Source organism: Eucalyptus grandis, chromosome 2 (genome assembly GCF_016545825.1).
Source record: "Eucalyptus grandis isolate ANBG69807.140 chromosome 2, ASM1654582v1, whole genome shotgun sequence".
NCBI classification, from domain to species: domain Eukaryota; kingdom Viridiplantae; phylum Streptophyta; class Magnoliopsida; order Myrtales; family Myrtaceae; genus Eucalyptus; species Eucalyptus grandis.
Window position 1 is genome coordinate 22,816,982 of NC_052613.1, and position 16,567 is coordinate 22,833,548.

Genomic DNA, 16,567 nt, shown 5'->3' on the forward strand with positions numbered 1-16,567 from the left:
TTATGTCCACCGAAGGTTATTGTTAAAATAGAAGAAAAAAATAAGAAATTTCTTTTGGCGTGCAGGTGTTGTCCTTTGGAATAAAAGGTTTTCTAGTGTTCACCGTGGTCCAAAACCATCAAGCACAATAAACTCCTCCAGCAATGCAATCTTCTTGTGTGCCCTGTAGCCGTGGACACACCCAATCAAACCACCGCATCAAGCTCACCATAAGCCATCACCAGTGCCATCTTTTGACAAGTTCGAATTCGGGAACGATATCTATGAAATAGGTAAAGATATTATCCAAATTTAATTTGATAATTTCCTTACTTAATTCATTGATATTGCGTTAAAATTCAAATTTTCCAATGATGTATCTTATCCAAAGTTTCCTGAAAATCTTTTTAAATTAGGGATTTATTCCCTAATTTCACAACGTGATTCACAGTCCGATTTTACGCTCGAAATATGACTTGCAATTGCACAAAAAAATCACAATTTGATCTCACGCTCAAGATTCGATTCTCGATTTTATTTAAAATTGGTCAATCCGATCTCATGCGCAAGATATGATTCGCCAATTTATAGATATTGATTTTATCTTGATCTAATTTGCCGTCATGTTGGTTAAATCAATTTTATTTTGTTAAATAAAAATCCAAAAAAAATGCATTCATTTAGGATGTTAGTTTTTGTTTAATTTAAATTGCATGTTTAATTATGTGGCAATTTTAAATTTCGAATTTTATTAAAAATAAATAATAACTATCATGCATATGTCATATAGAAGTAGGACATTCTTGGCATGTCATTACATGTTAGGATTGTATATTATAGGTTTAAATAATTTCTTCTAGATAGATTGCATGTTTTTTTAGAAATATCATGTCTATGTCATATAGAATTAGGTTTATGAAATGTATGTCATTTAATGATTTTTGTTAGGGTCATTTAATTAAAAATTGTCCGTCATTAGAATTAGGTCATTTGGTTAATTTAGATTGCATTTCTTTAGGAATTATTTACTCATGTCATATAGTTTAGGTCATGTTTCTATGTCATATTATTTCATGTTAGATTATTAGCATGCATTGCATGACTCTCATTAAATAAAGTGAAAACAAAAATTAAGTGATTACGTGTTAATTAGAAATCATATCTAGAACTATTGATGTGAATTATGATTTAATTATGCAGATGCTCTTGTTGCTATAAGGTAAGTTTGCAATTTATTCATTACTTTTTTTAATGTTAAATTGGTGGTTTGCACACCTACATGAATACCTCACATGTTAGGGAAATAGATTTAAAATCAATACATGCTACTTGCAAAAAAAAAATTTAAATAAAATAATAGTACCGAAAGGGTATTAGAGAAATCTAATATAACCAAGTCCTTATATCTAAAATCTCTTGTTTGTAGTATTTTACTTTGATATCTAATTGACCTACTAAAAATATATTAGTTGCGACTCATAATTGAAAAATCGCATATTAAGAACTTGAACTAAAGTCACGAATTGATATAAGATTGGAAAAGCTTAAGTTAAATCTAGACTTAACAATTTATTAGACAAACCTTAAGTGATTCACACTAAAAAAATTAGTCACAACAAGCCTCACCAAGCACCAATGAGGTCAACAAGGCTCATAGTGGCCGGGAAAGGACTCAGCAAGATCTAGGTGAGGTCGTCTCGTCCAATCACGACAAGGCTTAGAGGGGCCTCATCGGTGGCCAACGAGGCTCACAATAGCTAGGCAAGGCTCAATCTCACAAAATCTAGCCAAAGTTGAGCCTCGCCTAGCCATGGCGAGGCTTGGGGGGCTTTGCCAATAGCCGGCAAGACTCATGATGATTAATTAGGGGAAGAAGAGATGAAGAGAAAAAGAAGGAAAAAACGCTTCATTTTTTTTTCTCATTCTTGTTTATGGAATTATTCTTGAAAACGAAAAACACTATTTTTTTGTTTATTGTTTTTATTTCAAATCTATTTCTGATAATAAATTTATTCCCTGGAACAAAAAACTTACGAAACGCATTTCTATTTTATTTATATTTTCGAAAACAAAAAAAAAATAGAAATACATATTTTAGGAGTTGTTATCAAATGCAGCCTTTGTATCTTGTCATTTGCAAATAGTTACAAAGTAATTACAATTAATGTGGATGATCACTAAGCATTATCCCTTCTATTATTTATTAATTACCTAGGGTTAGCATTTTCATCGGACAAACTCTATCGTATATTACTAGTCACAAGTGCAAACGAATTACATCAACAATACATATTTTATAACTCATAAATTATCTTAGTAAAGCTTCAACAAAGCTCCGTTCCTTTGAAGTCTTTGTCTAGAACTAACTAGAAAAGTGAGCCCGGTCTTACTAAATCGTTTTCCGACTTGGGAAGAAGTGCCCCCGAAGCATTCAATTCATCTGGTGAAAAATAATGTCCTATCGCTTCATCTTCCGCTGCCCTTTTCTCCCCAACCGAACCGAGGGGATAGACCACGGAAGTCCCACGTTTGAGGCTGTTAGGAGCCAAGGACATTACTCGAATTTCGTGTTCTAGCTATAGTTCATCAGGAACGCTGCTCCCTTCGCTAGATCTACTAACTCTTTTCGCTGATAAGGAGGTTGCTTGCTTAGGCGAATCAATTGTTTCGCAATCTTAGGGTGTACAGACACTGCTCGTTCACTTATTCACAGCATTTTACCGATATTTCTGCCTATACTGATTAGCAGCTCCTTGCCGCGTCGTGTCGAAAACATGCCTTTTCTATCGATTACTTTCCTTGTCTAAATAGAGGTAAGCATTTCCCGTCGGTAGCCAACTTCGAAGAACGAGCAGAATCTTTGAAATTTGCATTTCTTCACCAGGCTTGGACCATGTCTCCCGAACAATCTCGGTACATATGGCGCAAGACGATTCCACATATCGAGGTCGGAATGGGATCGGGTGTTTTCACGTCTCACCGTAGTGCCCGGTTTGTCTTGATTTCCGATTGATGAACAAGAAGGAAAATGGAACTCTTGGATTTTTTGACTCGCCCCCGGCTACCTGTCCAAAACAGCCTTCGTCCGCCCGCCACCAGTGGAAGCAAGCTAGCCCCCTATGTTGGTTGCCCCTTGATCCTTTCTCTAAGTTGTTGGTCATTTTTCAAGCCCAGCAAGAAAAGGCCCCCGACTATAGATAGGCTAAGGCGCCATTATAGAATAGTTTTAGAAAAGCAACCTTTCGCGCAGCTCAAGCAACCTGACTAAGCAAACGTAGGCTTGGGCTCGAAAGCAAGAAGCAAGGGATTGAGCAATTTGTCAAAGAAAAATAGAATACGTTATAAAGAATTAATTAGTCAGCTGGATATTCGGGAGTCAAAACTCGTTAAGTGAAAAAGGAATTTGAATTATTTTATTTTTTATTCGATCTTGAATTTTAATGAACTTGTTTTCATTTTCAGCAATTCATGAAAGAATGAATCGAGGAATAACCTATGAATGTAACAACTACAAGAAAAGACCTCATGATAGTCAATATGGGACCTCACCACCCATCAATGCATGGTGTTCTTCGGCTCATCCTTACTCTAGATGGTGAAGATGTTATTGATTGTGAACCAATATTAGGTTATTTACACAGAGGAATGGAAAAAATTGCGGAAAATCGAACAGGTTATACAATATCTACCTTATGTAACACGTTGGGATTATTTAGCTACTATGTTCACGAAGCAATAACCGTAAATGGACCAGAACAGTTGGGAAATATTCAAGTACCTAAAAGAGCCGGTTATATCGTAGTAATTGTGTTAGAGTTGAGTCGTATAGCTTCTCATCTGTTATGGCTTGGCCCCTTTATGGCAGATATTGGTGCACAGACCCCTTTTTTCTATATTTTCAGAGAAAGAGAATTAGTATATGAGAATTTTCGCCACCGAGAAAGGTTCATTCCGAATCACACGAGCAATCTCTCTTTTTTTTCGTTATGGTAATGCAATGCAAGAGGTCGGAAATCCGGTTGTTTCGATGATGAAAAGAGGTTTTTTATGTAATGTGAAATGAATTTCTGAAAACCCGAGATTTAAAGGTCGGTAATGTTAGAAGACGACTGTCGGTATCGATGGTCGGATGCCCACGGTCGGTATATCTTTGATAGCTCGACGGAGAGAATAAACGGACTCCTCGAGGGCTACTTAAGGCACTTTATTTAGTGCAAACCGGAAGGACCGGAGCTGTTGGATGTTGCTCAATACTGCTATAACTTAACAACGAAAAAGCCCTGCGTCGAACTTAAGCCCCTTCGACTTGGCCACGGGGCAACAGCCTTTGACGCCCCACACCATTGCGACAAGAGGGGGCTAGCCCATACACCCACTGCACGAGTGGAATACTACTTAGTCAAGTAGAAGGGCCAACCTGAGAGCGAGGCAAGCTGGGAACGGGCTGAAACGTGCGATTCGAAGACCAAGTCAGAGACTACTGGACGTCTCGCAGAGCGACTCTCAACGAGGTGATATTGAAAGCAAAGCGCCTTTTGAATCAAAATAGCGGGGGCCTTGCTCAAATGGATGATTGATAGTTTTCGATAAGAAGAAAGGTGTTGGTCTGTACCGGACTCCAAAAAATTTTCCAAAACGTTATAAATCAAAAGATTTTTCTTCTTTTTCAAAAGATTTCCCCTAGTGCGTTGTAGATTCTTATCCAAGACTTGTATCATTTGATGATACCATGTGAATCGCTAGAAGCTTGGATAAGTAAAGGTGAGAGTCTTCTTATTTCCACTTTAGTCGATCAACCAACTCTTCCTCGTGGACGGGGAAGACTTCCTTCGAGGAGCGGGTGCAGCTTACAACTTTCATCGTACTGTGCTCTCCAAAGAGCAACTCTTCTCAAAATCGCAAAGGGTGCTGAGTTGGAATCCCATTCTAACAATATCTGCAAGATCCGGGTCACAATTTGTATCGATTAAACAAATTGTTGGAATTCCCAAAGTGATACATTCTCGAAGAGCCGTATATTCTTCTTGTTGATCAACAATAATTACAATATCAGGTCCTTATTCTTGATAACGTACGCATAGGTGATCTATTTAATGGGCTAAGACCGGAAGAAGGACATCCACTCGCCCTAAACAAATGAATAAGGTTGAGGCGCAGCAGTTGACTGGACATCTAGGGGTAAAGCACTGTTTCGGTGCGGGCCGCGAGAGCGGAAACTTTAGGAAAAATCCATTTTTGGATCACTTTTTTCGGGGTTAATCTTACCTTCTTTCCCATGCATTTCTTAGGGCTTTCGGGTATGCCACGTCGCATTCCAGATTATCCAGATGTCCAAAAACTGCTCAGCAACAGTCGGACAAGTGGGGAATGTTGAGGTGAACCAGAAAAAGTTGGGTAGAGCCGGATCCTTCTATATCGTATTAACAATCGAAATATGGTCGAAAGAAGGAGTGGAATATTTATGGAATCCCCATGAATAGGATCAAACCTTATTCCATGGTATTTACATGAGATTCCTCTTTCTTATTCTTAAGCGAATTGATTCTATCTTTACTGCCCTGAGAAAGAAAAGCTAGCCTTTTCACATAGAATTTTCCTATGACGAGCAGGATGTTCTTCGAATCAGAAGCATGAAAAAGGGCCCTTTTTCTTGGTTTAAAGAGCACTTTCTTCTGTCGATCGTCCCTGATACCACTGACAGTTCACAATATGCTTTCTAAGCTTAAAGAGTGGCATAGGGACTTCATTCAATTCAGCTAGAAAGATGGCACTTACTTAACACTAACCCAATCTATAATTTATTGAACGAAAAAAACTAAAAGCATATAGATATTTCTATCTATGTTTCTATCTATATATAGAATAGGTATTCCCTGGGACGGAAGGATTCGAACCTCCGATCTTAGAGAAGATCCAGCTCTCGAATCGGACGAAAAGGAAAAGGTATCCTATCCCCCCTAGGTGGCAGAGAAGCCTTTAGAGTTTAGAGTAGAGCTCACTTCCCCACTCGGTTCCTAATTGTTGGATTACTAAAAGACTTCCGAGACCGGACATTACGCATTAGACTGATTGGACCACTTAAAAGGACCATTTATGGATATTATCAGGGGGTTCATATCCAAAAGAGAGTCCCTTTTTCACTCTACAAGGATCAAGACCAAATGAATCTTCGTTCGACGAAAAGAGAACGAAGATATATTTCGAGTCTCTCGGTGAATAATGATCAAATGAGATACGAATTATGTAGTTCTGATTTTTCTGGTAAAATAAAAGAAGATAGGATTCCCGATTATTCAGAACTTAATCGAATGATATCTATTGTTCATTGTAATCTCAAATATCCTACTACTTTCGACGAGAATTCTGATTTATTGGCAAAAGGCGAAGAAATCGATTTCTTATTCCACTACAATCGATTCAAGAACGAAAGAAAGAACTAATGCCCCATTCAGGTATCTCGATTGAACTACCGATAAATGGAATTTTACGTAGAAATAGTATTCTTGCTTATTTCGACGATCCTCGATACGTAAGAAAGAGTTCGGGAATTATTAAATATGGGACTCTAGGGTTCATTCAGTCGTTAAAAAAGAGGATTTGATTGAGTATCGAGGAATCAAAGAATTTAAGCAAAAATGCCAAATGAAACTAGATCCATTTTTTTTCATTCCCGAAGAAGTGCATATTTTCCCTGAATCTTCTTCGATAATGGTACGGAACAATAGTCTGATTGGAGTAGATACACGAATCGCTTTAAATACAAGAAGCCGAGTGGGCGGATTAGTCCGAGTGGAGAGAAAAAAAAAAAGGATTGAACTGAAAATCTTTTCTGGAGATATCCATTTTCCTGGAGAGACAGATAAGATATCCCGACACAGTGGCATTGGCGTGCATCCAGTAGGAATTGAACCTACGAATTCGCCAATTATGAGTTGGGCGCTTTAACCATTCAGCCATGGATGCTTAGCGGGGATCCTCGTACATGGTGAATAACCAAATTCCAATTGAAATGAAATCTTTAGGAGAAATCAATGCAATTTAGGAGAAATCAATGAAAGGACATCAATTCAAATCCTGGATTTTCGAATTGAGAGAGATATTGAGAGAGATCAAGAATTCTCACCATTTCTTAGATTCATGGACCCAATTCAATTCCCCTAGAAACGTATACAAAGCTTTCTCTTCGTACGGCTCGAGAAATTAGAAGATATGTCTATGTATACAATTCGAATGTCAAATAGATCTATAAAAGCATTCCATCCACAAACGCAAAGTTTATGGTTGACTGATATTGCTCATCATCATTTGGCTATTGCATTTATTTTTCTCGTTGCTGGTCATATGTATAGAACTAACTTCGGGATTGGGCACAGTATAAAAGATCTTTTAGAAGCACATACTCCTCCGGGGGGACGATTGGGGCGTGGACATAAAGGTCTTTAGGATAAATACCAATAGCTATTATTGGTAGAAGAATAGAGATGGAAACAAATAACTCTCGCGGCCCAAAATCCAAAAAATAAGAGTTTGGAACATTAAATAACTTGTATCCATAGAACATTTGGCGTAACATAGATAATAAATAAATAGGAGTTAATATCATTCCAATTGCCATTACAAAAGTAATTAGTATTTTTGGCATTAAAAGATATTGGTGGCTGGTAATTATTCCAAAAAATACTATCAATTCTGCAAGAAAACCACTCATACCTGGTAATGCAAGGGAAGCCATTGATAAGATACTAAACATTGTGAATATTTTTGGAAGGTGGATAGCCATTCCACCCATTTCGTCGAGATAAACAAGACGTATTCGATCATAACTCGTTCCTGCCAAGAAAAAAGACTTCATGAAGTGCTTCTTTAGGAGTTAAACTTCCGTTTGTCCATATTTCGAGAAAAAGTATCTCTTGTTTTTCATTTCCATTCCCATAAGAATGAATACTATGATTCGCATTTCCTTACCACTCTGCTTCGGCATTCGACCGTGCGACAACCGGTTGACCGGAAGAGCGAACTCTTGGATCGGAAGAAGCCATATTCCCGTTTTTCTTATTCATGCTACTGCCTTTATTTCACTTAATAATCTGGCTGATCATCTCAAGGCGATTCTCGTCACGAGTCAAAGTTGTCTTGCTGTCGATATAACGAGCGAAGCGAGCAAAGAAAAAAAAAGAAGATAGTTAGACGCCGGAGGTAGGGGCGGAACTTGATGGTGCTTTCTTACTCGGACTAAGGCTAAGAAAGGCGGATCTCGATTCCATTCGAAGTCATTGATATTGATCCTTTTTCCTTTTCACTTGCTTTTTTCTCTCTCAGTTAAGCCATCTAGTGTGCGTGAACCACTCATTCCGTACATCTCTCCACTCCGAAACACTTCTCTGTACGGAAGAAGCCTTATGGATCGGATCGGGCGGATATAGATTCCTACTTTGAACCTTCCACACACAAAGTAAGAAATAAAAAAGGAACCTCATTATTATAAATCAAGTTATTCAATATTTGGAACAAATCCCGAAATTCAAAACTACCGGTTATCCAATAAAGACCTAAAATTCCTAATAATAAACCAAAATCGCCTACACGATTCGTTACAAACGCTTTTTGACAAGCAGTCGCCGAAATATTTAAATTGAAAGAAGATCCATTTTTTTTATGGTTTGAAAAACCTCTTGTGACTCTTCTTTTCGACTATAAACGATGGAATCGACCATTACGATATATAAAAAACAATCACTTTGAAAATGCCGTAAGAAATGAACTTCTCTTCGATAAGAATAGGGATTTGAAATGATACAAATTCCTCTTCATTCTGTTGTGCTCAGCGAAGGAACCGCCTAAGCATACTTTTTCGGATCCAAACTTCTTTGTTCTTTCTAAGTCTTCTTCTTGCATAGAAGAACGCAACTGTTTCAAAAACCGGGATTTTAGTAGTAGGTGGCATCAACTTTGCTTTGCCAAGAGGTCTCAATCTAAGACAAGGGCGGTGGGGAAGGTAGATAGCGAGCGAGTGGGTCAAGATGCGGGAGGACTGAAAAAATGCTATCTCAAAAGAGTAAGGACTGAGGATACATGTCATTCCGGTCGGTGACTCCTTCTTTCAATGTATTTGTTTCTGTCATTGGCCATTCTGTCTAGTCTCTTAAAAGTATTTTAACAATGTTTTCCATGATGTTAGTGGATGCTATTTGAATCGTCCATTTTCTATTCATGTCAGCATTTCGTATAGAGGTTATTATGTCGCAATAGTGTCCCTACCCATGATAAACTAAAATTTTGGTTGTCTCCCATTTTGATATAATCAACATGCTATTTTTATTTATTTTTTAATTTTTATATTTTTGTTATTAAATAAAGGGATATGCGTCCGATACAACCTAATCCACTAATTACTCTATTTCATCCAAATACTATGTATAATATACATTAAAGATAAGGTAGTTCCTCGAAAGGCCTCAAAAAGGCAAGAAGTAGCATCCTGCCAGTTGTTCTTGTGCCCTAGTCGAAACTTTCTGCGGTTGGCAACGATAAACTGTTCGCTATCAGCTATCTGAGCAACGCGTTGAGCATGAGGGCGTAAGGAGACGGTTTCTTTCTTTTACGGGGTGGTTGGAACAAAGACACATTTGGTTGTGAATTCCAATGTAGCAGATAAAGGCATATATTTATCTGCACGGCCCAATCAATAGTTCAAGTCACACACTCCCATAATCCATTTTCTCTTCGGAGAATTGCAAGTGGTAGGTAAGCATCCCAACTACCTGGAAAACCATTAAACAAGCTATTAGCATATCCTCTAATGTTTGTATAACTCGCTCAAATTGTCCATCTGTTTGTGGGTGGAAGGCAGTACTAAAGTGTAGCTTAGTTACTTCCTTCTCTCTAACTCGACTCTAGTAAAGTATTCTATTCGTTCTATCGCTTTTTCACTCTATCTACTCGCTAAGTATGTAGCTCGTTCGTTACAAGTATTCCCCTCCTTCCCTATATTTCCAGCTTCTTCATTCCTGTAGCTCGAGGTATGAGTTATGGCCACTAGTCATTCGGATTGCGGCTACTTGGCCTATTGGGAGCTTTCGGAAGTAACTTTGCGAGGTCAAGACCGTAGGAAGAGGGAAGAAGACGGAGAAGACCTTATTTAGATGGATTGGTAGCGCAGGTGGCCCTCTAGAATGGAGTTCGGGCAGTGCTCTCACTTACGGGAAATGAGGGGGTCGCGGACTAACCACTTTGGCAGTTCACGGCGGAAAGAACCATTCCAAAATCTGGGGATACTGAGAGAGCAAATCGAGGGCGATAGCATTCATCAAGCCTGAATGCCTATGGAATCGGCTGTTGTGAATTGAATCGTCTCTTGCAAGACATGTGGAATATAGTTTGTGTTCTTTGAGGGGCTTTTCTCTTTTGGTTGTCATTGCGTGCAGCTTGACTTCTTTCTTCCGCCTGACGGTAGCCGCTCTTACGTTAATTTCAGAAAAGTTACGACAAATTGAAGAAAATTACGACTGAAAAGGGGGACCGGTGCTTTTTACTCTTTCTTTCACTGTAGTTTCATCACGTAACGATGACGTGGCGGGAACAAAAGTGGCGGTCTTTTTTTGGTTTGGCGCCGTTTGCGCAAATAAAAAAGAAAAAGAAAAGGGAAAATGCAAAACGAATAAGAAAAAGAAAAGGAAAAAGAAAGAGGGGAGATTTCATCGTCGGTCCTTCTTCCCGAATCGTCACGTACTCGTGGGGGAGATGCAATGGCGAAGAAGAGGAAGAAGAGAGCCGACGATGGAGAGGAGCCCGCCGCCGCCGCCGCCGCCGCCGCCGCCGTCGTCTCTCCCTACTTCCAGAAGAAACCGGCGAGCGGTCAAGCGGCGGAAGCTGATCCCGAACAGGGAGGCCTTCCCATCAGCGAGAAGATCCTGGAGTTGATATCGCGCTTCACGTACACGGGCGGCCCATTGTTAAAGAAGCAGAAGGAGGGGTTAGCGCCAATTTCGCGCTCCGACGGCCGGCCCAGGCTCTCCCCTTATTTCCAGCAGAAGAAGAGCAACGGCGAAGGCAACGACGGCGGTGTCGGCGGTGCTGGCGGTGGTACCCTTGGAGAGAGAAAGCCAGGTGACGAGAAACCACAGTCGCGGGCCAAGGCGAGACCGAGCGCGAGGGCGAAGGCGGGAAATGCTGTAAAGGTCTCTCCTTACTTCCAAAAGGCCGAAGGCGCGTCGCAGCAGCCGCAGCCGCTGAGAGACGGGAGAGCGAGAGGGAAGAAGGCAGTTAAGATTAAGGTTTCGCCCTACTTCCAGAAGGCCGAAGGTGAGGCGCCGCAGCCGCAGCGGCAGCGGCAGAGGCAAGAGCGAGGAAGGTTAGGGTTTCGAAGACGAAGAAGGTCGATGAGGAAGGGGAAGGCGCGGAAGCGAAGCAGATAGCGCCAATTTCGCTCTCCGACGGGGGGCCCAGGCTCTCCCCTTATTTCCAGCAGAAGAAGAGCAACGGTAGCGAAGGCAACGGCGGCGTTGTCGGCGGTGCTGGCGGTGGTACCCTTGGAGAGAGAAAGTCAGGCGACGAGAAACCACAGTCGCGGGCCAAGGCGAGACCGAGTGCGAGTGCGAGGGCGAAGGCGGGAAATGCTGTAAAGGTCTCTCCTTACTTCCAAAAGGTCGAAGGCGCGTCGCAGCAGCCGCAGCCGCAGAGAGACGGGAGAGCGAGAGCAAGAGGGAAGAAGGCGGTTAAGGTTAAGGTTTCACCCTACTTCCAGAAGGCCGAAGGTGAGGCGCCGCAGCCGCAGCGCAAGGCGAGAGCGAGGAAGGTTAGGGTTCCGAAGAAGAAGAAGGTCGATGAGGAAGGGGAAGGCACGGAAGCGAAGGAGATAGCGAAGAGGAAGAGGCGGGCGTATGACAGGAGGAGGGTGTTGACTGCCGCGGAGAAGAGAGCGGAGGCCTACAGGAGGAAGGCTCCCGATAACACATGGAAGCCTCCGCCCTCCGGCCACCGTCTCCTGCAAGAGAGCCACTGGCGTGATCCTTGGCGTGTTCTCCTCATCTGTATGCTTCTCAATGTCACTACTGGCAAACAGGTATCGCTGCTTCCTTCCTTCCTTTGGTTGATCCTTTTCGATTGCATACATGCAATGGACTTTGGCTTAAGTAGATTATGCGCAACTAATTGGTTCTCCTTTCGCTCTGTTTATTTTAGAAACATGGTCCCGTTTCAGAAATTTTCGACGTTGAAGTTCGAGTCTTGTGAGCTGCTCTTGGTTTGAGAAGCTTTTAATGTTTTTGAGTTCAGAAAGGTCGTGTGGTCTTGGTTCAACCTGCTAAGCAGGGGATGGGGTCAATGTCTCTGATAACTTGAAAAGGATGTCTCCTTAATGCCTTTGACATAATTTTAAAAGAGTTTACACCAAATGCACTGCTTTCAAATCGGTTCTTTAACAACCTTGCGTGTGAGATTATAAATACATGGATTCTAATTATTGATCCCATATATCTCACAAAAGCAATGTCGTACTGTGTTTTGAGTTATGTTTACCCCATGGTTTGGAAGAATGAAGCTAATTATGATTTATTGTGATTAATACTTTATCTGCAACATTCAGTTCCATGTATATATTTGAAAATTTTAACTTCCAGAGGAAATTTGGAAATTTGTTGAAATTGGTCTAAGTCAGCTATCTGAAAGGAGAGATTTTGACATTTGTCATTTGATCTTGTCGACCATCTATTTGTGAAAGTTGAATTTAGCATGAGTGTAAACAGCAAATACAAATTCTCAAACTTACTTCGATTTGTCCTCAACATGTCCATAAGCTTGCTGTGCCTGAGAACTCCTAAGGAACATGTTTTTTATGTCAGTCACTTCCTAGAAGTAATACTTATTTATTGGAGTGAGTGACAGATTACAAATTGAAGACAACTTTAGTACTGAGTGGCATAACTGTAAAGCAAGGTGCGTGTCAAGTTTGTGTTTTTCTTTCTTTCTTCTCTGGTTCTATCTTTTCCTATTCCAAAAATTGAAGTTCACTGGTTTCATCTCTTCCTGAATTGCTCAGTCATTTCCCTAATATAGAACTTGCCAATATTGCTGGAATGTTTTTCAAGAAACTGATAGTTTCAGAATGTGAAATGTCAACAGGCAGTAGAAGATGTAGAGACTCCTGTTAGGTGTGTTCCCATTAAAGTTAAAGACATATTCCTGAAAATGGCCCTCTCCATGGTCTTTTGTGAGGACATGTTTTGTTTCTCCTTTCTTCATAGTAATATTGATCTCCATGTACTAACAACAACATTGAAATTCTTCTAACTACAAATCGTTGGTTATTAATGGTAAACTAATATTTTAACTCAAAGTCTACATCAAGTCAATTTCCATTGAACTAGGAGTTTTAGATTACATGCTTGGATAGCCTCATGACATGATCAGCAGGCTTGGCAAAGTTGAGTCCAGGTTGAGTTTTCAATTTATGCAACTTTGTCTTTATATAAGTTTGTTTAACGGCGTTACTAATCAAGCTTGAATTTCCATAATATATTAGTTTGCATTATTTTTATTGCAAAGTTTATTCCAGAAGCAAGTCTTGTCGCAGGTTTGCAATTGGTTTCTTAAATTGAGTGTCTTGAAAAGAAATGAAGATCTTTTATATTTGTAGAGTGTATCTGGGGTTCTCTTTAGTTTGCATATGTTTCTTCAGTCTCCAGGAGGCTGAATGCAGCCTTGTCAGTGTCTCTAAGTGGCGATTTGTTGTTTTCTCCCCGTCTCTCAGTATTTAGTGTTCCTTTGAGGTCCAGCAATTTTGCTGTAAAACTATTGTTTGTCAACTCATGTTATCATTTGGTGTATGTTGATTCTTGCACATGCCCCTTGTAGCTACATATTGCAATCTTGCCTAAGAAGAAAGTCTATATTTGCTGTAAAATTACTCTTTGTGAACTGTTGTCATCACTTTGGTGTGTGAGTTGATTTGTGCACATGCCCTCTGATTTTTTCTAGCTACATATTGCATCCTTGGCTGGGAGGAATTGTATTTACTACATGTGTGATGTGAATGTGCCCCCGGTCTTGTGCCTTTGGAACAATTGTGATGAGTGGGTTTTTGAACAAAAAGAACACTTGGCTGGGAAGAACTTGGTAATGTAGATTACTCATTCGTTCGACTTGATAGGACTAGTCATGGTATGTGAGTGTGAATGCCCTGCTAGCTACCATCCTTGTCTTGTGCCTTTGGAACAATTGTGATGAGTGGGTTTTTGAACAAAAAAGAACACTGTAGCTACTCTTCTGGAAAATATGAAGAACTTGGCAATGTAGATTACTCATTCATTCGAGGTATTACTTGATAGGACTAGTCAATATATTCAGGTATGTTGCCATGTTCCTTCTCAGCATTCCCTCATGTTAACCACAGATTGAGGGCATTCATCAATGCTCTTTCCTCCAGGAAGGCTGGTCTTGTATTTAATCATGGGGGAAAATAAATTACTAATTTTGCTTTCCCATTTGGCTGACTGTTCAAATGTAGCCCCTGAATTAATGGCTCTCAGATAAGAGCTGAGTTTGGCATGGGAAAAAGGTTTTTCAAAAGTTATCTTGAACTAAAAATCAAATTAGCAAAGTAGTCTTATTCTAATTAATTTTCCTTCAAAGGCGTCCTTTCCACATCTGCTGCATTGCAGGGACTCATTCATTGAGTGGAAATGTCATGTGACAGTAATATGAGGAAAGCCAACATTTGCATGGATTTTCTAGCAAAGCTTGTCTTTCTAACCATTTTCTTTTGTTTTTTCCTCTTTCTGAGTTGGGGTGAGCACTGGTTCTGCTTCAGTCTGAGCACTAGGTCTGGTTCAACCCAGGAGGAACTGGTCAGAACTGGCCTGGTTGGTCCAGTCCAAGGTTGGATCAGGTGAGAACCAGTCCTGTTCTCGAAAACCAGGAACTTGCCAATGATTGGATCGGTTCTCAGTGCTTGCTGGTTCAACCCAGCAACCGGACCAACCAGGATGGTTCCACGGTAGCTGGTTTGGAATAAGTCCTTTACCTTAGCTGTTGCCAGAGAAAAAACCCACATCACACTGTAGAATCCCAACCTGTCTTCGATTTTGAGAGCACACAAGCAGGACTGTGATGCCAGCAAGAGCACTTGGGTGGAAGCATCACCAACAATTTTTTAAGTTTACATAACCTGAATTTTTGGGGAATATTTTAAAACCCTAAAGGTGGCCTCACATCTTTTTCTTCTGGAAACAGGGGAGGTCAAACTTGGAAACATCAGAGGAAAGCAATTCCCCTGGCGAATGAAAGAACATCGGTCATTTTTCTGAGTAGAACATTCTTGGGTCTTGAGAATTATATTCAGTGCTGAATTATAGGCATGCAGTTCTGGCTCATAACCCACATTTGTGGGATATCTACATCTATTGATTTTGGTTTAGGTCTTGCTGTTTTCTTTCTGTTCTTTCTTATGATTTATTTTGTGGCATTTTTTTTTTTTTTTTTGGTTCAGTGTATGATATAAAAGATAAATGTGGACCTTTCTTGATCTTTTGCATTTACAGGATAGGTGTCCTCGAGCTTTTAGATGTCTTATCTTGTAGTATGGTTTAAGCTTCTGTATTGACCAACTTTTTTGATGCTTCATTAAAGTAGTAGGATAGGTAGGGATAAGCTTGAAGAGCTGGTAGTTAATTTTTATTTGTTTGTACATCTATTTTACTCATGGAATGTGAGATTAACTAACGACCAACCTTTTGCAGACAAGTCAGTACTTGGATGCTCTGTTCAAGGAATATCCTGATGCCACAAAGGCGGCGGAGGCTTCTATAGAAACTCTGGAGTCTATTATTCAGCCCCTGGGTTTGAAAAGGAAGAGGGCTAGAATGATTGTGCGAATGTCACGTGAATACCTTGATGAGAGCTGGACTCATGTGACTCAGCTACATGGTGTTGGCAAGTAAGTTGGGCAATGGTTGTGGTCTGTGTATGTTGTCATTAACGTCCATTAGATTTGAGAACATTTCAAATTTGGCCGGGAATCATTTGGTGATGTGCTTTGCTTTTCATATGTTTGGGCAGGTACGCAGCCGACGCGTATGCTATATTCTGTACAGGAAAGTGGAAAGAAGTGCATCCTCTGGATCACAAACTTAATGATTACTGGCAATATTTATGGTGGCTCGAGGATAGAAGACTATTGAAATAGGTGTTCGTAGTGTCCAATGAGCACTTCTTTTTGGTTTCGTAGAATTACCGGTTTCGCAATGGTACATAAACCTGAGAATCGGTTAATTAGTTTTTGGCCTGAGCATGCTCTCGGAGCAACTAAAGGGTTGTGGGCGCTGTATATGGCGATAGGCTCCTCGCTCACCCTCTGGTCGATGTACTTATTGGGGGCTCTTGTTTATGTGGCAAAGTTGCCAGGGAAGGCTTTCATTTTGTTAAATAGTCTGATCAATCAGCGAGTTATCTTCTGAAGTCTGTTACTCAGATTCTAATCTAAATATATCGATTTTGTTGATGTAATCCTGAATCTGAGTAAATTTTCAATTTGGTTATTTTGGTCAGTTTAAACCTAAAAATGTTAGCTCTACCAACTTAGTTAATGCTGTTT

General features: G+C 40.3%; 1 protein-coding gene and 1 non-coding gene across 5 annotated transcripts; one reads left to right on the top strand and one right to left on the bottom strand.

Annotated features, from left to right (window-relative positions):
• Positions 1-6,868: 6,868 nt before the first annotated feature.
• On the bottom strand, positions 6,869-6,942 carry TRNAM-CAU. The gene has a single exon. It is a non-coding gene; the product is annotated as a tRNA-Met (tRNA).
• A 3,727-nt stretch (positions 6,943-10,669) lies between these two features.
• On the top strand, positions 10,670-16,511 carry LOC104428337 (methyl-CpG-binding domain protein 4-like protein). 4 transcript variants are annotated; one of them, XM_039307711.1, is made up of 4 exons: positions 10,670-11,229; positions 11,670-12,040; positions 15,714-15,910; positions 16,033-16,511. In XM_039307711.1, exons 1-4 carry the CDS (start codon positions 10,725-10,727, stop codon positions 16,157-16,159), a joined length of 1,200 nt encoding a protein of 399 aa, XP_039163645.1. In that variant the 5' UTR covers positions 10,670-10,724; the 3' UTR covers positions 16,160-16,511. The 4 variants fall into 4 exon arrangements, with proteins under 4 accessions (XP_039163645.1, XP_039163643.1, XP_039163644.1 ...); XM_039307709.1 differs by having other exon boundaries at positions 10,671-11,311; positions 11,740-12,040; XM_039307710.1 differs by having other exon boundaries at positions 10,671-11,299; positions 11,740-12,040.
• The last annotated feature ends 56 nt before the right edge of the window (positions 16,512-16,567 follow it).

What these genes read in the sequence shown, in the direction of transcription:
- LOC104428337 (XM_039307709.1), top strand. Translation starts at nt 10,725, where the DNA reads ATGGCGAAGAAGAGGAAGAAGAGAGCCGACGATGGAGAGGAGCCCGCC. An exon ending in CAGCCGCAGCGGCAGCGGCA is followed by an intron (nt 11,312 to 11,739) that starts GAGGCAAGAGCG and finishes CGAAGGTGAGGC; the next exon opens with GCCGCAGCCGCAGCGCAAGG. An exon ending in ATGTCACTACTGGCAAACAG is followed by an intron (nt 12,041 to 15,713) that starts GTATCGCTGCTT and finishes AACCTTTTGCAG; the next exon opens with ACAAGTCAGTACTTGGATGC.